General features: G+C 41.9%; 1 protein-coding gene across 3 annotated transcripts; it reads right to left on the reverse strand.

Annotated features, from left to right (window-relative positions):
• Window positions 1–665: 665 nt before the first annotated feature.
• LOC108934674 (paired amphipathic helix protein Sin3a-like) lies at window positions 666–22,731 on the reverse strand. 3 transcript variants are annotated; one of them, XM_018752693.2, is made up of 22 exons: window positions 20,076–20,307; window positions 16,389–16,599; window positions 16,103–16,285; window positions 13,163–13,269; window positions 12,703–12,994; window positions 11,925–12,176; window positions 11,434–11,586; window positions 10,992–11,147; window positions 10,089–10,178; window positions 9,654–9,772; window positions 9,132–9,342; window positions 8,701–8,817; window positions 8,010–8,248; window positions 7,108–7,291; window positions 6,511–6,624; window positions 6,054–6,420; window positions 5,513–5,682; window positions 4,540–4,713; window positions 4,353–4,445; window positions 4,064–4,158; window positions 3,290–3,494; window positions 666–2,972 (listed from the first exon to the last, which is right to left on the reverse strand). In XM_018752693.2, exons 2-22 carry the CDS (start codon window positions 16,566–16,568, stop codon window positions 2,742–2,744), a joined length of 3,732 nt encoding a protein of 1,243 aa, XP_018608209.1. In that variant the 5' UTR covers window positions 16,569–16,599; window positions 20,076–20,307; the 3' UTR covers window positions 666–2,741. The 3 variants fall into 3 exon arrangements, with proteins under 3 accessions (XP_018608209.1, XP_018608208.1, XP_018608206.1); XM_018752692.2 differs by lacking the exon at window positions 20,076–20,307 and adding an exon at window positions 22,675–22,731 and having other exon boundaries at window positions 6,054–6,624; XM_018752690.2 differs by having other exon boundaries at window positions 6,054–6,624.
• Window positions 22,732–23,007: the final 276 nt, after the last annotated feature.

Raw genomic sequence — 23,007 nt, forward strand, 5'->3', positions numbered from 1 at the left:
TAAACTACAGGTCTAAGCAGTGAGATAAACCAAGAAATAAAAACTACAACAGGAGGGGAAAAAATAACCACTTAAAAATCTAAGACTACCGATAGTGTGACATAGTGCCTACTGCGTATCTGCTTCATTTACTACATTCTAATAACATATTTGTACAAAAACAGGTGATCAACACAGCACTTGGGCCAGTGGTTTCTTCAACTTAAATACAGCCAAAAAAAAAAAAAAAAAAAAAAAAAAAATTCCACAAACTGTGGGTGTTTACAGAGGGAGTATTGCTTTTGCGTACAAGAACAAGACTGAGGAAATCTGAACTCACAAACCATTCTGCACATTTCTTCCAAGCACATTAAAAACAAGGACAAAAAGCATAAGTTTTAAAATGGGGCTATAAAACAAAGTTGTGTGGACCACATTAGACAAAACGAGTCTCATCTCTGCTTTAGTGGAATGGGTTTGTAAAGCAGCTTTTACACCTAGAAGCCCAAAGAGGAAGGCACAAACATGCCAAAAGAGCATGTCATGGGGTCATGAGCCCAGACGGACCATCATATAACGAGTCAGTGACCACTGATGAAAACCATCAATGCTGTAGAACAAAACTTTTCTGAAAGTGACTGCATTATTATGGCAATTCATTATAATAGTACAATTGGGGGGGGGGGGGGGGGCTGTACTGCAGTGCCATATTCACACATGTGGCTATGAAACGGGAACAAGAAAGGGCCCATAAATGCAGTTTTCGTATGGGACGCAATTCCAAGTGATCCTTGGTGATATTTAGTTTTTGCACTGCATGGTCAGAACCAGATACAGGTTCAGATTTTGTGGAGATTTACAGCAGCATCTCCATTAGGGTTGTGTGTGGAAGGCAGATGAGAAATTAACTCCGAACTCCACGACTTCCAAGCAATTTAATAAAATTGGGGGTGGATGTTTAAAAATAAAAAATTCTAAAAATATCCAATTCCCACTTTCTCCGTGCAACTAAACTGATTAAAAACACAGTGAAGATGGCAGTCTAAAAAAAAATTCAGCATAAACACAAGATATATGCAAAACGTGGGCTGGGCAGGAAACTGGACAACCGGCCGAACACACAGGATGAATGAGCTGCAAGTGTCCTTTTTATTAGAAATATTGAATACTATTGAAATAAAGGGGCTATACTGATCCACAAAAAGACATGCTTTTCTAATTTGTTTTACAAATTCTCATGTATACTTTCAGCAAAAATTGTAACCACAGTGTACACACAACACTTTTTGCTCTTGTCAAGTTTCATGGTGTAATCCTTCCAAGGGTAAAATGAGTCTTTCTTGTTCTTTTCCGACATGTAATAAAGATATCCAAATGGGCAGTGATACTACAGTCTGAAACTGAAGCAAAATTTACACTTGTAAATTCACGAAAGGATGTTTTTATAAAAACCTCCATTTCAAAAATTCTGGACATTTCTCCTTTCAAATGAAACTTTTTTGTATTTTTTTCTACTAAAAAATAAAGTAACAGAAGAAGCTATAACTTTAATAAACTCCCTTTGGTAAAAACTGTAATAAACTGTCTTGTAAATCTGTTTTTTTTATATGTACTAACCTTAGCCACCTCTCACTAAAGTTCACTGAAAGCTTTTTGATGCAGGCTAACAAACCAATGCAGATTTGTCATAAAAAAGGTTGCACTATTTACAGTTAATTTACAAAGAGTCTGCAATGTGTGGGTCGTACACATTATCAACCATTTCTATCGTTCTGAGTGTTCTAGCTGGATGTGCTGGTATAGGGTAATGCCGGAAACTCGAGTACTGCACCACAGAGGTCAGAGTTAGTTTTGATTATACATACCAGTATACATAAATGTCAAACTGACATTCACAAGCTATACAACTTTACAGTGTGTTGCCAGAAACCACACAAGTGTCTGACTAAATTAAGTATATGTTTTCACATTAATTGTTCTGATAACTTCTCTCCATAAACCACAATCTGCAGCTGTGGCTGAAATATAGATCTGTTAATGCTGCCTCAGATAAACAGGCAATATATTGTGTTTACCATTTTCCTTGCGAAAGGAAATGCGAATTAAATCGCTCAAACAGAGATACTGCAAATCATGACTTCAATCATCTGTTGTGAAAATGAACTCATTGAACACAACGCATCAATGAGGGGAATATGAAAATAAGATGGGGACAAAAAGTTAAGGGCATATTTCAACCACTCCTGGCAAGAAATGTACAGTTCTTGCAGAAAGTAAATCCCTCTTACCTTTACGCTTGTGCATATCACTTCACATTTAAGAACATTCAGTTTAGGATGGATTTAGACATTTACAAGCCTATCAATTCCTAACCACCCAAATGTACAACCACCTGACAAAAGTGCACTTGACATTGTGTCAGAAGGTATCTAGTAGCCCCATCTATCAGTGGCTCTCCGAGGTGTCACTGATGCAAACCAAAGCTCCTGAGAAGTTATTTATACTGGTGAATCCGGTGATTTCAATTTACTGAGCAGCTGATTGGAGCTGCACTAAGAGTGGGCAGGTGTTTCGTTGAATGGGATGACTCAGTTTTGGCACCAAGGGCCTGCAGCATGCAGGTACAGCTAAAATGTTAAAAACAAAGAGAAACAAAAAGGTGATCAGCTGGCAATATGATGAGGTGACACTTTGTCACCCTGTTCTTCTGAAAAATAACTGTCCCTTCGTCTCTCTCCCCCTTCCACCCCTTCCCCGGCAGGCTATGGTGCTTTGCTCGCTGCGCTGTACTTGACACGGTATTTGTTGATGCTCATAAAGTGTACAATTTCAGGCTCCCTGGTGGTGGTGCAGGGCAGCAGTCCTTCTCGACCCTCTCCCATGAGCCACTTGGTGCAGCTGGTAGTCATCTCTGGTGTCACATGCTCCTTGAGCCAGTCATCCACCCAGGCCTGGAAGCGCCGATGCAGCCGTGTGCTCACCCTCTGGTGCGACTGTAATGAGACTGGTACTCAGTACTGGGCACATGTAACCTCCATCACAAAGGAAAATTCTTATGGACTCTTGCTCAATAGAAATTAACAGCAGAAACCATGCCTACGAATTTTTTTTTAAAATCACAAAAAAAAAATCTAGTTTACTGAAAGTCACATAGTGGGGGACTACAGAACATCTGTTTCTCAAGGTTTGCCATTCTTGACGAAGAAGTTTTCATTCAAAAAAGATGCAAACTCCAACAGACCTAACACACATAAATAAATACGCACCACTAGAGAGAGAACACAGCATGCACCAAAGTCACTCTGCTCACCTGGTGGGCTCGCAGCAGGGCAGTGCGTCTGTACATGTAGTCCTCTGACTTGAAGACATATACCATCTTGTAGGAGTTGAGCTTGAACATGCATTCCATCTTTGCGAGATTGTCTGCTCTGTCTGCCGACTTCCTCCCACCTTCCTTGGCCTCCTTTTCTTGCTGTTCTCGCCCTCGCTGGCACTTGCGTATTCGCCGCAGGTTCCTAATGGGGAGTGACATGCAAATAGCTGACATAATGCTGCCACATCCAGAAATGCCAGCCCCCCACCCCACTAGTGTGCCACACTAATTTGAAGAAAACTCTTTCCAGACTACAACACTTAATTTTTTCTTAATACAGATGAGAGGGAGGATCAATCATTTACAGTGTACTTCAGCACAAAGGGGGAAAGCTTAAAATTTTGACCCCGCAAACAGGAACAAGTAAAATAAGAGAAAAGTGTAAACTTCTCAGATCTTAGACTAAGCATGGACCTGAAACCAGCAATATCAGATTATCAGAAGTACTAACCCTTTCTAGTGCTTTATATGTTGTATAAACATGCAAAATTACTGCAGCCAATAATTCATCAATTAAAAGCACAAAAGTCACTTATTAATATTACATAGATCTTGAGATGCACATTTTAGAATAACCTGTAGCTTGCAGGGTCACAGGTTTTAGAAATTCTTTACTAAAATATATGTTTTTTTTACTCAAAGGAGGAGGATTTTCATAAAGTCACTGGAGGGCCTCTAAACATATGACCACAGGGACAGCAGGACTCTCACCTGGGGAGAAAGACTGGCTTCTGTGCCAGGTGCTCACGCAGCTCTGGAGAGGTGGAGTCTGAGTTCAAGTACCGCTCCACGTAATCTGACCAGCGCTGCAGCATTACACACGTAAACAGACACCAAGACATCTTAATTTCTGGCAAAACTGAAATAAAACTTAAATATTCAGTGATGTCAAGTGTGGTTCTCCAGAGCATTTATGAACATTGGCATTTTAGTGTGACATGCAAGACAAAACTGCGATGAGACAGATATAGGGAGAGACTTATAAGGCACACATGCACACCTCTGCTTCAGCAGGCTCGTCAGAGGTCTCCTCCTCTGTGTCAAGAAGCTCCACTGTCAACTGCACTTGCCCCCTAGCCTTTATGAACATCAGCTATGTAGACAACAGAAATAAGAAACATGGCACTGAACATTTCCTCCTGTGAAAGACCTCAAAGTCTACCTCCCCTCCTATAACTACTACATACCTTGAAGCAGTTTTCATCAGACATGAGCTGCTCCGCCTTACGTTGGTAGGACATCTCGCTCGCTGTCCTAGAGGCTTGAGTCGACAGGGTGCCTCCTGTGGCACCGTTTTGGCTCTCAGACAGGTACAGATCAGTCACCTGAACACAGATCTCGTCGCTTACGATATGCTGGAGCTGCAGAAACAAGACAGTGACAAAATAGGTATAAACATGTAAATATGAAAGCTCCAACCATGTGAACCAGATCACAAGAGAAATTCCTGCAAGCAATGTACTGGTGTCCTGAATTCCATGACTACTTAATGAGACTTTGGATCCAAAGGTTGCATGTTCAAATCCCACCTACAGCTGTAGTACCCTTGAGCAAGGTACTTGCCCTAAATTACTTCAGTAAAAATTACCCAGTTGTATAAATGAGTAAATAATTGTAAGTAGCGTAACACTGTAAGCCACTTTGGAAAAAAACATATCAGCTAAATGGGTAAATGCAAATCTTCATACACAAACCTGAGTGTAACACAGTCTGGAACATTTTACTATCTTGTAAAAATGCTTGAATTATAAAGACAGGTTGCATCGAGGGAACTACCTATTCATAATCGGTTTTGTTGTGTATGCATACAAGAGAAAACATCTGTTTGTACATAGAATGGAATGTACTCACATGACTGATATGTTCATGTATGTGCAGCTAAGTTACATGGCCACATGAACTTTGCTATAGAGAATGACTAGTAGTTTAAATTTAATGTTCACCAAGAGAAACTACTTGCTGTGAGTCAAGCGAAGGCTCTACCAAACAAATGGGATTAGCAGACTTATCCAGATCTATAAGCACACCAAACATACATACAGCCTAAGTCAGAAGCAAGCACAGCAAACTACTGAAGTAATCAACCATACTAAACTGTACATGAAGGAGTAAGAGGGATGAACGGAAACAAACCATCTACCCCTTGTGTAGTGGACCCACCTGTCTGACAATGCTCTGGATAAGCTTGTCCATGGTAAATGCAATGTAGGCGTGGATTGTGAACATTTCACGTAGAGAGTCCTCATACTGGGAAGCATCCATGTTGCCATCCAGAAGGTTGCGCACCATTTCCAGAAAGGCGGAGTAGTAGTCATCTACCTCGATGTCCACTATAGGTAGACAAGATGGTGTGTGCAAAACATTTATGCAAGGAAGCACAAGTGTACAGCATCAACAGGAGTTTGATGATCCCACAATGATTTCTAGAGCAGTGTCAACTTTTGAATGGCTCATGTCATGCTAAAGTATGTGCTATTCCTAAATCTACATCAGTAATAAGAATTTTATACACAGAAGGGAAAGGGATGTTTTCCACTACCAACTGAGGTGTGGAAAAACCACCAGACAAAGAATCTAGGTAAGAAATTGAACTGTACAAAGTTTTATGTGAAAAATAACTAAGTGAGCCTCATGGCATAAATTCAGCAGCTTCTGTGAGTTCTCAAGTCTCAATGTTCATTATCAATTGTTTGATACATACTAGGCTCCTTGAGTCGGAGCTGAACAGCAGGGTTGTCGTTCTTGTCCCGCTGGAGGCCAAGCACCTCCCGTTCCCAGTCACGCTCCCGACACTCCTCTTCAATCTGCCGCTCTGCCTGCGAGTAGATGCGCAGCAGCCGCGAGCACAGCGTCTGGTGCAGACGCAATAAGATGTACCAGTTGTTGTTCACAAAAAAAAGGTTGTAGGTGTCCTCCAATCCGCGTAGTTTTTGTGCAGCTGTATTGCTGAACAGCAGCCTTGACTTGGCTGGGCTTCCGCCAGCTGCCATGCCATTGTGCTTCTTGATGCCACCCTCATCTAGTTCTGCCCCCTCCTCTTCCTCCTCCAGGTCAGACAGCTCCCCTCGCTGGGCAAACAGCATATCGGGAATGAAATGGTGAACCACCTGTTTGATCTTGTATTTGTCATCTTTTTGGATGCCAGCCTGTCGCTTAACGTGATGGATGATCAAGGCGGCAGCATCTTCCAGGATCTGGCTGTCCTCATAGGTCAGTGTCAGATGAGGACCAGCTGGAGGGGCACCGTTCTCTTCTGATGCCTGTTCCTGTCGCTGCAAGGCAACAAAGAAAGGGTCAGCCACCACAGCAAGTAAAACCACCATTATACTTCACAATCAGTTCCTTATATTGAATAAAAAGCACAGGTGTAAGTATCTTACTCGTACCTGAGAGCACTAATTAAATTACGCTTTCCCAGGATACATCAATTTGAGGGAGAGGCACATTTTTAATGCAACTGCATGTAGAGGATTATGGCTTTCTAGTATAATGATCCCTTCTTCCTCCTCAAAAGAAGATCATCAGATTTGTATTTTTCTAACTTTGCCTATGTACACAGAATTAATTCTTAAAGTATGAGGCCATTTCCTCAAGAGCAGACCTCCTCTTTCTTCTGCCCACAGTAGTGCTGGTACAGGTCGAAATGCTGTCAGTGCAATAAAAACAAACAATTTACAGTTGCATCTTGCAAAAGAATGCTTTTACCTTAGGATACTGAATTATTGACATTGTCTGCAGTTTCTGATATCCCTTACCTCATCATATATACTCTCAATCTCATTGAGCAAAGACTTTGAGCGCAAGACTTTGGTGTCATTCTGTTTGAAGTTGATGCCCTGGTGGTCCAATGACTTCAGGTAATACTTTTCGTTCTGCTCCCTCCAGATCTTGTTGAAGCCTCTCTGGGCTTCCCTCCATTCCTCATCCTTGACCTTTAACCTGTATATAAGAAAAAAAAGAAGGTGGATAATTGGGGAGGAAAGAATTCATAGAAAAGAAAGCCAGGTAACAAAATGTAGGAAATTACTGGAACAAAAGCAGACACTCTGTCCATCCATGGAATCACCAAGAGTTATGTGTATGCAGGTTTTCATTCCCAACCTATCATAGAATTACAAAACAAGCGCAGTAAGTCTGATTTTGGAAGCATTTTCCCCACAAGATAAGGACATGTGATAACTGTGCTACAATGCTAATAAGAGCTATATTGTGTTCAACTTATTTTTATGAACTATTGGTTGCATATAATATTACTAGCTATGTTGAACAATTAAAACAGGTGAAGACAAAGGAATGAAAAGAGACATACCATCACCTACAAGCTTGAAAAACATTAACAACTTAAAAGGCATCTTAAATGAGTATCAGAGAGGGGGAAAAAAAAAAAAAAAAAAAAAAAGACTATCTAGATATCAAAACTTTTTTTATAGCTTAGAAAAAGCATGTGCCAATGTGATAAACAAGTTACAGGTATAGAAAGAAATGTTAACTTCTGGTACATTAAAAGAAATTTAGTTTTTTTGGTGCTGATTAAACACACAATTAGATCTGAGCTCAATTAACCTCCATTTGGGGTCCTTACTGTGACTGTAGAAGGCTTTACCATTCTGGGAAAGCACGTAATGCACATTGACAGCCACGACAGTTAAAAGCTCACCTCTTCAGCACGATAGGGACGGACACAGCAGGATTTTTCTTCAGACCGTCAATGATATCGGGGGCTTTGTCCCCATATATCCTGTGTATAGCCTTGCGATGGATGACCTCAGAGGAGCCGCCCAGGCAATTGTCCAGCCGGAACCTGGCTTGCTCTTCAGCTGACATGCGGGACAACCGCTTCTGCACCATCTCTAGTACACGGATTGTGGCTAGATTCGTCTCTAGGACGACATCCAACTGGGGGGAGAAATTTCCTCCATTTTACTGCTATGCACAGACAAGAATGTTATTTGACTTTTTCAAATCAGTATTTTAATGAACAACTAAGAAAGGCACCAAATTTACTGTGGAATAAATTTTCTGGGGTGGCAGTTAATGTAGTAGTTAGGGTTGTTGCCTTGAAATCATAGCATCCGCGAATAAAATGCCCAAACAGGCTGTCCTACCGCTGATTAAGGTACAAAACTATTATACTGACTTTACTGACAATTAATACAGCTAAATCTACAAACTGGTAAATCACTGTAAAGTGGCTTTTATAACTTGGTTGGCATGGACAAAGGTTTAATCGAAATAAAGGTTACTTTAAGGCACCAAAATAGGCTAACATTTCTTAGCAATCTCATTTCTTCAATTTGACTGTTTAAACTCAGCTTATCTCTGTGACAATTAGGAAGGCCTTTGCATACCTCAAACCGCTCATCTTCACATCTGTAAATGTGCTCTTCGTATTGCGTTTTTTTGGAACTGACAAAGGTGGAATCCTCAGACCACGAAGGAAATGACACCCATGTATCATTCAGAACCTGAGGAAGATACATTTGCGCATTTATGAGCTCTCAGGATACAGAGATCAGGTGTGTTGTGGTTGCAAAAGTACCCTGCACAAGAATCCTAGAGAAAGGTATTTAATTTGACTTTTTCAACTAAAAATATCTAGCTTATCAGCAAAATCAAGTCAGCTAAAAAAAACAGTTAAGACAATAATGAGAGACAGGTTGAAAAGAAACCATGAAAGGCCAAACAGTTTTAATTCAGGGAGGAAAAAACAAAAAAAAAAAATTAACAAGATGAATTTTACAGTCTAAAACAGTCTTATTAGGAGCAGAAAGGTCCTCACCTCTTTACAAAGCGGTGTTCTCCCAGTGCACTTGGGCTGCTGGTAACTCTTGGGAAGTGCCCTGTAGCTAGAGCCAAGCCTCTTGCAAGAGGCATAGTCTATCTCCATTGCAATACCTTCAGTGGCCCGCTCCTTAGGGAAGCTCTCGATGTGAGATGACTCCCTGTATCCCAGGAAGTTCTTAAACCAGTTAAATAACTCTGGGAATTTTCTACAGGAATGAACAAAAAGAGAACCCATTTCATTACAATTATGATAACCCCCAATTTCACTACCATGGACAAAGCAATTAATTCATTACAAAAACAAATGGCTTCTTTTACAAACTCTAAAAACAAAAGCTAAAACAACCTGAGAAAGCTTTCATTTTCAACTGAAAAGTTAGGTGCAAGTGGTTCTAAATTACTCTTCAAAACAATGTATGCTAAAGGTACAGCTAGTTGGATCAGTTACTTTTTGCACTGCAAATTTGCTTAGGTTTCTGTTTTTCTGTCTTGGCACTATGCATTTTCTGATACTCACCCCAGGAAAGGCAGCACTAGCTGTACCAGCTCTGCACGAGAAATCACCTCCTGGTTGAAGATATCCAGGCACCGAAGAAAGTTCTCATAAGCCTCGGAGCTCCGGAGGGCCTTTCGCACCTGCAACCAAAAACACAGGTCAGAGCAGCCATACAATCCAGACTGCTCTCCAGGCCTGCCTGATCTGCTGAACCACACCCTCAAATATTAGGCTTGTGTTCCAGAAAGTGACACTTTTCAAATTTTCTCATGACCAATATCTGCATGGAATGCACACCTATTACATACACTATTTTCAACTGGACCTCTCAAGCAGACAGTTGCAGACTTTGAGTATAGCAAAAGTCCTGAGTCAAGTGGATCCGCTTAGTCAATCGGGCAATAGTGAACTATATTAAAAAACTGACACAACTGGTGGGTGGTGAATCCCGCTCACCTTTTCAAAAAACAGTGACTCACTGCCAATGCCATGTTTACTGACTTCTGCCAGCGACTGGTCTTTCAAGCCTGATATCTTGGGTTTCTTCTGCAAAATAAAAAAAAGAAATCAAACAGGATATAGACTGACTTGTCAGATTATAAATGATACATAAGCATACCAACTCTGACCTTTTTAAAAAGGAAACAGACTTTCTATGGAGATACAAGCAAGGTTTTGTGACATCCTCTACCTTATTATTTGATTCAAATGTGATGAGCTGTAAAGGAACTTGAAAGGATGACAAGTCCCAATAAAAAACACTTTTGATGCAGGTTTAGGTTAAGGTTCATCATTACTTAAATGACTATGTCGTCAACTGCTCCACTATAGAGTCAACATCCTTCTTCCAGATAAAGTAGGCAAACCACATTATAAGCTGCTCTAATATTACACTGAGTTTTGTGAAGTGTAGACAGACTTCACTGGATTAAAAAAAAAAGTATGGGTGCCATACTTGATGCTTGGAAATGTTTATTTTTTAGAAAAAAAGCATTTCTTGGACACATGAAACTCAAAGGTCTTGGGGGTATGTTAATGTACCATAATGTAATCTAGTTAATTTCTAAATTTTGTTTCAACTAGTCAAAAAGTCAAACTAGATGACTTATCGAATCAGATGTGTTAGCACTAGGGTACTTCAAAAGTGTGCAGAACCTTGGATTACTAGGAATGGGATGAGGCAAGAAAAAAACCCATTACAGCAAGGTCTTTACATCAAAATTCAAGTCACTATGTGTCACCACAATGGTACTACTTCTCCAGCAAGTGTACTGAACAGTCATCATGTTAATTAGATTATTGTAAAAGCCATAAAGATGATGATGATACATGCTCTATAGGGCAAGTGACAACAGCCACCTTGACAGGGGGCGTGGCCCCAGAGCTGGGGTGCCTGCGGATCTGACAGCCGTTCTGACTGGGCCTCTGCTTGTTGTTGAGCTGTGGCTTCTTCACTGTGCCGCCATGGTCATTGCGCACAGAATCTACTTTCTCCGCTGTTGTCTTGCTTAACAGCTGGGGAAGCAGTTAGGGAAGTGATCGCTTATTTGGGAAGGGAATTCACAGTTTTCACAAATTACTGACCTCTAACTAAGAGCCACACTGAAAATAAGATATGATACAAATTATTCAGCTAGTGTAATCTTTAATGAATGGATACAGCAATTTATTTGTACTTTGCTTTCCTATACAAAATCAACCAACAATGCCTGGAGAAAATGATTAAATCAGTCTAGATTTCAATGTGCAGAGATGGAGATTAGTAATCTAATCTTTCTATGCATGCCACAATTCAACTCACCACAGAACTGTTTGCATCTGGTAGGAACTGACCAAACTCTGAGAGCAGGTCCTCCTGATTCTTGAAGAGACGGGCTACTTGTGCATACACTTCCTGCTCTGTAAGTGCAGGTGTGTAGTTCCCCCCGGCCTCCTTGGCATTCCGTTGTTCCTTCTGCACAGGAAGCCACATATCAATGGAGGATTCGCGCCAAGCCAAGCACATGAGTGCGTAAGGAAACATGACATAGTAGGGAGATTGAAATGATGCAACAACTTCCAATGTCTCTTTCCCGTCAACATGAGGTTAATGAGAAAATACTTGGAATCTACAACACGGCCTATCACAGTTAGATGAGGCAAATACCGCAACTGCTTTAAAGATGAGTCCATGTGATTGGGTAAAACCTGGGTAGTAAAAAGTAGCCCCTTATTTATTCTAAATTCCTACATAATGTATACTTTAAAACTAGGGAAAAGGTGTATACTGTGAAAAGTGTCAGTATACTCCACCTGGTAGGTGTGCAAGATCTCCAGGAAGGCCTTGTAAATGTCAGGCTGGCCCTGGAAGCGATTCTTGATCTTGTTGACATAGTTGATGGCATGGTTGAACTCCACAGGCTGGTTATTCTGCAGTACAGGAGCCCCTGAGGGGGTGGTGCTTGCCGGGGTATGGGGCTGCACTGGCGGGGAACGTGGGGAGGCATATGGAGGGATGGACGGGTTGGGCTGGCTGCTGGGGGTCAAGGCTGGGGACTGCAGCGGCTAGAAGAAAATTAACCACAGATAGAATTTCCATACTAATGCTTTTCCATTAAGAGAGAGGGCTAAAAAATTTCAGCTGATAAAATGTAAAACAAAAAAATGATTAAATATTATGGTCATTCTCTCACTGACAAACTTCACATTTTCCTTCCTGTACATTATGTCAATACCCATGCCATTTTGTGAAGTCACCAGTTATTTACATCTGACACCCACAAGGATGTTTAAATGTATTCAGTGTATAACTGTATCACAGTCCACTATTTCATAAGCCACATACTGCACAAACACACTAGAGGAATCACAACAAGTCCGAATTCATTTTAAAAACAGTGCTTAGTAGGGTGAGAGGTGACTGAGTTCCCACTACAAAAAAAAGAAAGCAGCAAAAGTAACCAATGAAAGAGGAAACATATAAATACATTTTTTTTTTAAAGACGAAGAGGAACTCTAAACCACGGGAACTTTGTGAAGTGAAAAATAAGCTGAAGGCTTTGCAGACAATACGCAAACTGATTAGTCTTACCTTGCTCATCTTGGCTGGTGTAGGCTGAACAGGTGCAGCCAGGGCTGCAGTGGAAGGGGAGGATCCGAGGTGAGACTGATGCTGTGGGGTCGTAACTGTGGGAATGTTCTGAACGGAAATTCCATGAGGAGTTATGTGGTGGATCTGGCCAGGTGTGGTGACATTCACCAGGTCGTTGGTCTGCACCTCGATCTTGTAGCCAGGTGGCAGGAAGGTGTTGAAACCCATGATGAGATCAGGGTGTCCTTTGAAGAGCTGAGAGACCCTACTGATCACTCCAGGGGTGTCAATGCTGCAGAAAAACCCACATTCAGAACCCTGAGTTGAGTGCACACTTTGAAACTCTAACAATCATAACTTTAGCATACTATTTCACTGATCATCCACTGCACACTTCTGGTAAAATGAGGGAAACACATATATCAAGCAAATCTAAATGCTACCAAAAGAACCAATCTACCTTTGAGACTTGAACTCTTTCATGATGTCAAGGAAGTCATTGTAAACTTGAGGCTGACTTCCAAACTGTAGCTTCACTTGATCCAAGTAGGACAATGCATCTTCTACCTGCAAAAGGAGGGACAACCACCATACTCTAAAGCAGGGCTGTGGAGTTGATACACAAAACCTTCAACTCCAGCTCCAGTAAACCAATAATTACTTCTGACTCTGACTCTACAGCACTACTCAAAAGTTGCACAGTATTTTGAGCATCCACTTATCTGGCGAATATAAGCCTAAACCTATATTACACCTCTAATTTTTGGGGGTCGACATACACTGGCACATGTGGTACATTTACTCAGAACATTTTTACAGACTCCAACTCCGGTAACCCAATAATTACTTCCGACTCTGACTCTACAGCACTGCTCTAAAGCCCCATTTAAGGACTGACATATTTAACCCCAACATTAGTATTTTTGACTTTGTGTGTCAGAAAAGGGTCACATCACACAACAGCCCTGTACTGACACCCTTACAGATCAGTACAAAAATACAACTGGGAAACTGTATCCTAGATATACCTTTAATTGACCAGCTGTTGGTTATAGTTAGACTACAATAGAAATTGTTACCAGTTTTTCCATCATTACATGTGAAACACAGATTTACAATTAAGTCTCATTTAGGAGGCTAATTAAGATCATTTTAAATTACTTTACGTAGTAAGGGATCCTTGGTTTAATATACAATCATGTGCCGCTTAACGATGTTTCACTTAACAACTGACTGTACATACTATGGTGGTGCCATAAAATAAGGGAGCTGAAAAATTCTTCCACTAGTAGCATCGTAGCTGTCGTAACTTCGTAGCGCATTATGTTCCTCGTGTGGTTGTGCACTCTAAAACAACAAACCTACCACACTGCCAGTCATATAAAAGTAGTATAGCACAAACACTTATGTACAATACAAAATACTTGATAATGACAATACCTGTTACTTGTTTATGCATTTACTATAATTTTTAATCATTCTTTTAGAGTGCATTCTTTCTACTTATAAAAAAGTTTACTATAAAACACTATGCTGTGTTATGCCAGCAGCAGCAGCATCATAATTTTGTGTTCACCATGTCTCTTCCCTGCATCGAGGCTATACCATCAAGGTTTATATAAGTAGTCTATGATGTTTACACAATGACAAAATCACCTAACGAGGCATTTCTCATGATGTAGCCCTGTTGTTATGCGACGCATGTATGTACTACATACACAGCATTTGCAGAAGTTAATTCTGAACTTCAGGCATTTTAGCAGTTGCTGTAGTACTAGTTATGCCTAAAAACTTAGACAACATATAAGCTTTCCAAAATTTGTAGAGATGAATTAAACAATAAAATAAAACCTGAAGTAAACTGCAGAAGAGACTGCTTTCAAAAGGCCCTAACAGAGCAGCAACAAGTATAAGTGTTGCTAAATAAAATCTAATTTTTGCCAATTCTTACTCTCCTCCAGTTCCAGGCCTCCTCCTGGAGATTTCTTATTCACTAGTGTCAAGGACAGATTGTGGAAATATACCTTCCCAGGTGGCATTCCATTAAAATGCAGCATTTCAATGCCAGACAAATTTATGGCTTTCAGCTTTATTACATTAGTTTTGGTTCCTTTTCTCATCCGCCATATTCACACCCATTTAATGTCTCTAAAGATTAAATCCTCAGTCCTTCAGCAACAATTAAAGGAATCTAGATCCATTAAAAAATATTAGAAAAATTAAAATAAATTCATAGTGGATACTGAATGTAGGAAAAACATGGCATTGCTCTATCAAATTAAGTTGTCACTTATTTACATAAATGCAACACTCAATTTCCTGAATGAAGTGAATTATATTTAGCTATGATAAATGAAGGTTCTAAACAGCACCTTACACAATCACATTATTCATGCCACTGTCAGGTCAACACAATATCAAAGTGAAGATCATGGTTACTGATTTTATGTCATTATATGGTAAATGCTCTTTCCTGACTCAACCATCTAGCATCATTTGGGAATTTATAAAGATTAATCTGTAATCACACAGAACTTGGGACAGCAACATTTCCCAAGTGCCTCAAGTGGAATTTTATATCAAGATATTATACTGCAAAATATAAGTGATTCTACTAGACTATTTGATTTAACACAGTTACTACAGGACAAAAAGAAAGTGAATCTGAGGGGCGCACATGTATGTGCGTGCGCACACACACACTGTGGCTGAAGCCGCTCATCCCGAGTGGGGTCGCGGCGAGCCGGAGCCTAACCCGGCAACACAGGGCGTAAGGTTGGAGGGGGGGAGACGACACACCTAGGACGGGACGCCAGCCCGTCACAAGGCACCCCAAGCAGGACTCAAACCCCAGACCTGCCAGAGAGCAGGCCCGTTGCGCCACCGCACCCCCTATATTCTGAAGGGCACAAACCACAAAAAAGTCTAATAGCGGTTCTGGTAGGTCACAAATACTAAGAAGGATATATGTACTCCTGTACTGTTCAGTCTTACAAAAATCACCAGTTAATTTCTTTGGGTTGGCTGTGCAATGCTATGAATCAACACTTACTTAAATGATTCTGGACATGAACTGGAAATATGAACTCTGAATATGTCCTTTTGTGCTACAGTAGACTTTGTGGGCCATACACCATTACACTTCTGCATCAATAAAAGATGTAACTGGATAATATTTGACTGTAAATCAACTTGAAATTATAGCGGTCTTGGTGCGACACACTGCTATACTTGTGGGATAATGCCATTTGAATTTGATCTATACCTCACCTCCCTAAAAAAAAATATGAATTTTCTAAATGAAGATTATAATCCTATCACTAGAAGGAGACTTGCAAACACAGTCATCCATTAATGAAATTAAGAACACCAGACTTTAAAAGCCAACACTGTCCCTCACCTTGAGCCTCTGGAATTGCTGCTGGCCCTGTGTGGGGGCAGAGGGTGCTGGAGGATGCGGGTGGTTTTGCGCTCCTTGGGGCCCATGGGGGTTGGCAGCAGGGCTGTGGTGGTGACCTCCACTATGCGCAGCTGGGCCTGGGGGGTGCCCATGGCTGCTGGAACTCTGGGCCACAGTGGGAACCTGCAGAACAGAAGATGATGATAAAGCTACAACATAGCACAATTTTTCAGAGTCAAAGTTTCTGAACAAAGCGGTAGGATGACTGCTCATTTCTCATCTGTACCTGGTAGCTTTGTGGGACGGAGTACTGGATGCTGGCGGTAGGCTGCATGCCGTCCGCCACGGCCTCATATACAGCTGGCGCCGGGGCCAGGACACGGTGCTGGAAACCTTCTGTTCCTCCTGGGAGACGACGCTGCTGAGATGCAAAGATCGCTTCCTGTTCCTCCAGCCTCCTCTTCATCGTGGATTCATAATCGAGAGGGCCTCAATGTCTGTGCAAAGGTAAAGTAAAACTAGCAGCACGTTCCGGAGGTTCATCTGCCCTGGAATTCAGCTGAAGCAAGTTTGTGAAAACAGCTGACAGGTTGTTCTGAAGATTATCCATTTAAAAATATATATATGCGCAGCAGGTTTGGCCCAGTCCTGCACTCTGGTGGGTCTAGGGTTCAAGTCCCGGTTGGGGTGCCTTGTGACGGACTGGTGTCTCATCCTGGGTGTGCCCCCCCCTCCCTCCAGCCCTGCGCCCTGTGCTGTCGGGTTAGGTGCCGGTTCACTGTGACCCCACTCGGGACAAGCGGTTTCAGACAATGTGTGTATGTGCGTATATTTTTTATATATATATATATATATATATGTATATAATACACACACACATTTCTGAATCACTGCCTCAGTGCAATTCTAGATTTGGACTTCAAGCAGCACAATTGTTTTGCAAACACTCATGTCAACCCAGAAATGTAAGCAATGGCAAAAAGAGGGCGTAAAGAAGGTGTTATGGGGATAGAGGGTGAAGTTAAAAGGAGAAACTTGTACTTATTCTTCAATTGCTCCAGTAAATTAAGTATACACATAAATGGGTAAAAATATAGGTTGCTATGGACAAGTGCTGGCTATGCAACAAAATTTTTCTTTCCTTGTTCCCCCATCATTAAATTTCAATACAACATATGTTGTACCCAAAGTGCTATTAAAACAAGGAAAACAAGTTAAAAACTGTAAACCACAAATCACTGTCACATGTGAAAATAATTTAAAGTACAACCGATACAATGGGTATTGTAAACTGTAATTAAATTCATATTTATTAATTTAGCTCATGCTTTTCTCCAAAGTGACTTACAACAATTACATACCCATACAGTATGTAGGGTAGGGTAGGGTAGGGTAGGGTAGGGTAGGGTAGGGTAGGGGGTGCAGTGGGTTGGACCACAGTCCTGCTCTCCGGTGGGTCTGGGGTTCGAGTCCCGCTTGGGGTGCCTTGCGACGGACTGGCGTCCCGTCCTGGGTGTGTCCCCTCCCCCTCTGGCCTTACGCCCTGTGTTGCCGGGTAGGCTCCGGTTCCCCGCGACCCCGTATGGGACAAGCGGTTCTGACAATGTGTGTGTATTTTAGGGTAAGTACCTTGCTTCAGTTAACCTTTGAACTTAGTGTTTCTGTAAAATGCTGATTGGAATATAACAGACACATTTAAATCTTTAATGTTAGACTGGAATTTTACACATCTGTTTGACATGACTTTCTCTAATTTACACTAGTGTCCTTGAGACAGAAAAGCACTTTAAGTAACTCAGTTAACAGCACAAAACAGGACACTGATTATGAGAGCCATAGCAGACAGGAACTGTGATGTCCTCAGCAATCCACTGATGCTCTGCACCTTGTCTAATGGAGCACTGCTGTCCTGGGAAACCCTACTACAGAGAGGGATGAGATAATTCACCATGCAGTGCTGTAACAACTTGTCAGGTATTGGGAAAATGAAAAAATATTAGCAGGAGCATTCAATGAATTTAAGCTAAAAACATGCTTGCAAACTGGGAGGAAAGTGAATCTTGCACTTATGTCAATATGTATGCAGCAGCTTGTGACTGTAACACATAGCACTGCTGACGACTAACAGCATGCTTCCCCAGAATAACCAAAATCAAAATTTGAGAAACCATGCACTCAAGACTGCAACCATCCATAAATGCATTTATTCAGTGACCAAAGTACACAGCACTGGGTGTTAGCACCATCAAAAATTCTGGCAGCTGTCTGGCACATATGGATGACCCAAGATCAGGCTTTCCTAATGTAATCCCACTGCTATTTCTGCTACAATGTTGCAGCAGATAGTGTAGTAGATGAGGCTGTTGACTTACAACATGAATTCAATTTCGACTGCCGTTGTACTATCATCTTACACAAAGTAGTCACCTAGTTAATAATTATAATGACAATGAATAACAAAATCTCACTAAATGAACTTGTGACGCCTTTTTTAATTAATAATCAAACTGTCACTGACCGATCATTGTGCGTTAGAAGAGCCCGCACCTTATTGACTCTGCGACACTTCATTCATACGACCACGGGACACGGCCGTGTGGGGAGGAGGTTCATCGCGTACCACAAAAAAAGAAGAAAACATCTACTAGCAGCCCGTGGCGAGCGAACCACGAGCCGCCGACTGCCGGCCCACGCTGCAGAGCCCGATGACGTCATCGAGACACCGCTGGCGCGTGCAGATCTGGGGAGGGAGACTCAGACACGCTTAGCCGTTTAACAGTACAGACGTCGAAAAAATTAAGTAAAATATACTTATCTTTTTGGAAAATGTTTAACCGTAATTCAATGCGCTGCAACGACGCACAGTTTAATACAAAAACTTGTCACGTCACTCACTGAACGCAACGAGGCTCTCGTCAGTCAGTGATCGAGTCGGACTCGAAGTCGGTGAAAAAGAAATGTTAGTGGTCTATTTTAAATATCTTTTAGTCCGATTCAAAATGTAACGTGCTGTTTTTATTACAGTCGGTGAGCTTTTCATCATCGTGGACGGGTGTGAAGAACACGCACAGCCTAGCGCGAACCTCTCTCGACTCAGATCAGATGTCTGTCACAATGACACAAACCTCAACGACTACAAAAACTGGCTTATGACGAATCCTCATGCCAAACTATAAAAAATAACGTTAACAAATTAATAACCCCTCATTACTGTGTTAACTGCTACTCGGCACTTCTCTCGATCAGCTCTCCGGTACGAACTCGTATGGAACTTGAACCACGATTCTAGGAATTCGCGGTCAGCTCACGAATACCTAACACCGACAAAATAATTAACCATCTGTTTTCACACACAGAAATGGACATCAAAGAACAAATAGCAGACCTGCTATTCACCAAGTTCTGAACTGCAATACCAGCACCAGCAATCGTATGTTACGATTAGGGAGTAGCGGTAGCATTAGCTCGGTGGCTAACAGCAGTTATTTGCAGAGCCCCTTCCGCCACCCCCTCGCTTTGCGGCCTGTTACTAAAGCCAATCCACGGTCTCGAGTAGCCGCGCTACAGGCTGGAGAAGAGACCACTGCGGCCAAAGGAAAAGCCTACGCAGCATCAAGCGGGACGAACAGCAAACAGGTAGGAGTTCAGGAAATGGAAACTAAACAAAAAGAAGCCTCCGCATCGCGTTAACTAAGCAGGAAAATAAAAAAACCAAAGAAGGGTACAGTCAACGACCGCGGCTGCTCACGCAACGTTTACAAACAAGCAGGGAACTACACTGCAATAACTTACCGCGGAGAGTCGGATACGAGCGAACGGCGAAAGCCCCACATATTGCTTTTTTTGTTTTTTTTTTTTTTTTCTTAAACAGCAGGAGTCAGTGGATCAGCATGACTGGAGAGGAAACCCATTCTCCCAGTTAGACACTTTGTTTTTTCCATTTCTACAACTCTCATCAATGAGGCGAACTCACCTCCTCCTCGCAACACTTGTGAACTGCAGGCGACTCGTTGTCTATTTACAATCTTCTTTTTGATGTACAATCTTATGGGTTTAAAAAGGAAACGTAGCCGAAAGGAACCTCTCAAAGCTAAAACAAGGCTGGTAAAATAATTTAACAGCTTAAAAATATAAACAACAAAACGCCAGAGCGCTAAAAGAAAATTCTCCTCAGAAAACAACCTCCGTTCGCTTCTTGTCGGGAGGCGTGGCCCCGACAAGTTGGGGTAGTCCCCGCCCAATTTCAGAAAGCCTATTGGAGCGGAGCCGGAAAGGGGGGGCATGGTAGTGGAATACCATTGGACGCTTCTCCCGTCCCTCAAAGTGAAAAGACTAGCGACATAGAAGCTTTTATCCGCCACTTAGTCGCGTAGATTCGGTGTTTAGGAAACGGCCTCCTAGAGTAGAAGCTGATAACACAGATACGCAGCAAACACAGACAAAAGCGAAGCGGACTGGCAAAACCTCCGTCGATCAATTCGAATTGATTACTAAATTATGTCGTCAGTGAAAGCTGTTGCTTTCTCCCTTGCTCCGACGTTGCTGGTCTACAGACACAAAACGACTAAAATGCATATCGTTATGGTTGTTTACTGCAAGGCAGCGTGGCCGTGGAACACACTGACACGGGAAAGATTTAATTAATCTCTGACGCATTTAGTTCGATCTGGAATGTTGTGTTTTAATGACATAAACACAGAGAGCCATAAATTTGCCAGATTATCTGTCGTTCGTCGTATTCAGGAGGAGTTTAACTTAAAATATCTTAAGTGGGCTGTGAAACAATTTCAGTTCATTTTTACAGAACACTCTTCGCAACACAAAGGGCCGATCCAGCTTAGGAACAACGAAAATGGATTCATCCGAGTCGCAAATAAACACTGCTGGCTGTATACTTGCACACACATGTACACAACACAATGAAGCGCGTACGCACGGACTTCCTCAAGTTCACGTGTCACGTGATCCGACAGTCGCAGCTCGCGGCGGCCTAGTACGTCGGAAGCAGCTCTTTTCCTCGCTCCACCCCGTTATCTATAGTAACCAATCATTTGAGGATGTCTGCCTAAAGGCGTGGCGATTTTAAGGTTGCGTCATCAGAGGAGAGGCGGGGCCCTGAATGTCGACCGGGAATCCCATCTTGTTCTGATCGAACGTCCCCCTTACAGTCGATCAGTTGTAGCTGCAAACGACCATCATCTGCGCGCCCCGCATTTCATTCGTAGGGCACGTTGTGAATGGGAATTCGGCAAGCTTCGACACAGGCAGTCACCTCATTAATGTTTGGGCTGGAAAAAAGGATCGAGTCAAAAAAGGCGCCATAATAGCCGTTTTCCATTGAAATGAAAACGAAAGTTCGCACAGCGGCGCACTGGCGCGTCCCTTGAAAAAGCTCCCGGAGATTAAAACGACCCATTGTAAACGCAGTAAAGGTGTGGCTTACAAATTATTTAGGTGAGAACATGCCAGTTTCCTTCGCACACAACGCGGAGACGAGACACTTAATGCGCATGATTTCCCGGACCTTTAACCATATTCTTGACGGTCACATTTACATGCAAACTTAAACACATCGTAATATTACACATTTACAAGCGGAATCGCATTTTACAATCACACGCAAACACGAAAAAACCTATCATCAAAATTGGACGTAGACTACTTTAATTACGATGTGTAGCTACACGGTGTTCTCCTCTGATGTACACCGAATTACATACAATGCACAGTTGGTTAATACGAATACTACTAGCAGGAGGATCTCCGCGAAAGACTAGATCTTCTATGCATTTTCTAAAAACGGTGCACTGGCCAAAAGGGCATTCAGCCGTATTTATATGCAGTCACACAGCAATGAATGATTTGGAGAAAGAGCGTTCAGTTCAGTCGCTCGCTGTCACGCATTTTGAAGCCCAACTGTCCATCCAAAAATGTACATTTCCATAATAGTTTATTTCAAATAAGGGAGGACAGGGCTTCTACTTTTTCCAGGTTAAGGTTTCCTGTCCTGCTTTATTTCTTCCACACATGTCATTGTCCTTTAGTTTTCACGCCACTAACGAACCTGCAATCCCCGATGAACAAAACAAAAACGCACAAAAATGGCCAGATCTACGCCGCGAATGGGAACATCAAAACTGCAACAAACAACGGCTTCTTTTGAAGCAATCTGATTTTTTATAGAGAAGTGTAGATTTCTCATCTTTTCAACTACGGACCCCTCTCGTCTTACCGTTACACACACACACACACACTCACCCAGGTGCACACAATGCGCTTGCTTTCGACGTCAACACAACACAACAACACGGTAAGTTGCAGCTGCTGGGATCCTGCATCAAAACATCGACATTTTTTGTGCAAATAAAACACAAACGCAGTTCACTGGCACAGCTAACTGCCCCTGCCTTCCTGATTCTGCAGAAATCACAAAGACCAAAACAAGCCAGCAAGACCACGATCGAGATGCATTTCCACCTTCCTAGCATTTCACACAGGCTGTGCAATAATATACTGTTGCATCTCTGGCATTTTTGTCATGTTTTTTGTTCAACCAGTTGTTAGGTACATACCCAGGAAAAAACACTGCTCCTCACTCCAGATTCGTGTTTGTAACAGAAGAGTTGAATACGCCCCCTTTCTTTACCATTGGCCCACAGGGCTTCTGACGTAAGCATATTTAAATATAACCCGCCAAGCACCCAGGCTTCGACCTATATTGTCAGACCTAAAGACGACTTTAGTGCATCTATAAAAGCACTCTTTGTTCAGAAAGCAGATGTTACGAAGAAATAAGTCTTGAAAGTGGGCGGCTGTCTACACAACACTCACTTCGAACAATGCTACGATAAACTAATCTGGATTTTAATATATAATATTTTATGATTCTATGTGTGAAGGGGGTG

Source organism: Scleropages formosus, chromosome 11 (genome assembly GCF_900964775.1).
Source record: "Scleropages formosus chromosome 11, fSclFor1.1, whole genome shotgun sequence".
NCBI lineage: Eukaryota > Metazoa > Chordata > Actinopteri > Osteoglossiformes > Osteoglossidae > Scleropages > Scleropages formosus.

Bases quoted from the DNA above. Each gene is read 5' to 3' on its own strand.
- LOC108934674 (XM_018752692.2), bottom strand. From the start codon at position 16,568: ATGAAGAGGAGGCTGGAGGAACAGGAAGCGATCTTTGCATCTCAGCAG. The intron at 12,995-13,162 runs GTAGATTGGTTC...GTTTTTCTGCAG, and splicing joins AAAGAGTTCAAGTCTCAAAG to CATTGACACCCCTGGAGTGA. The intron at 9,773-10,088 runs GTGAGCGGGATT...TTTTGGTTGCAG, and splicing joins AGTCACTGTTTTTTGAAAAG to GTGCGAAAGGCCCTCCGGAG.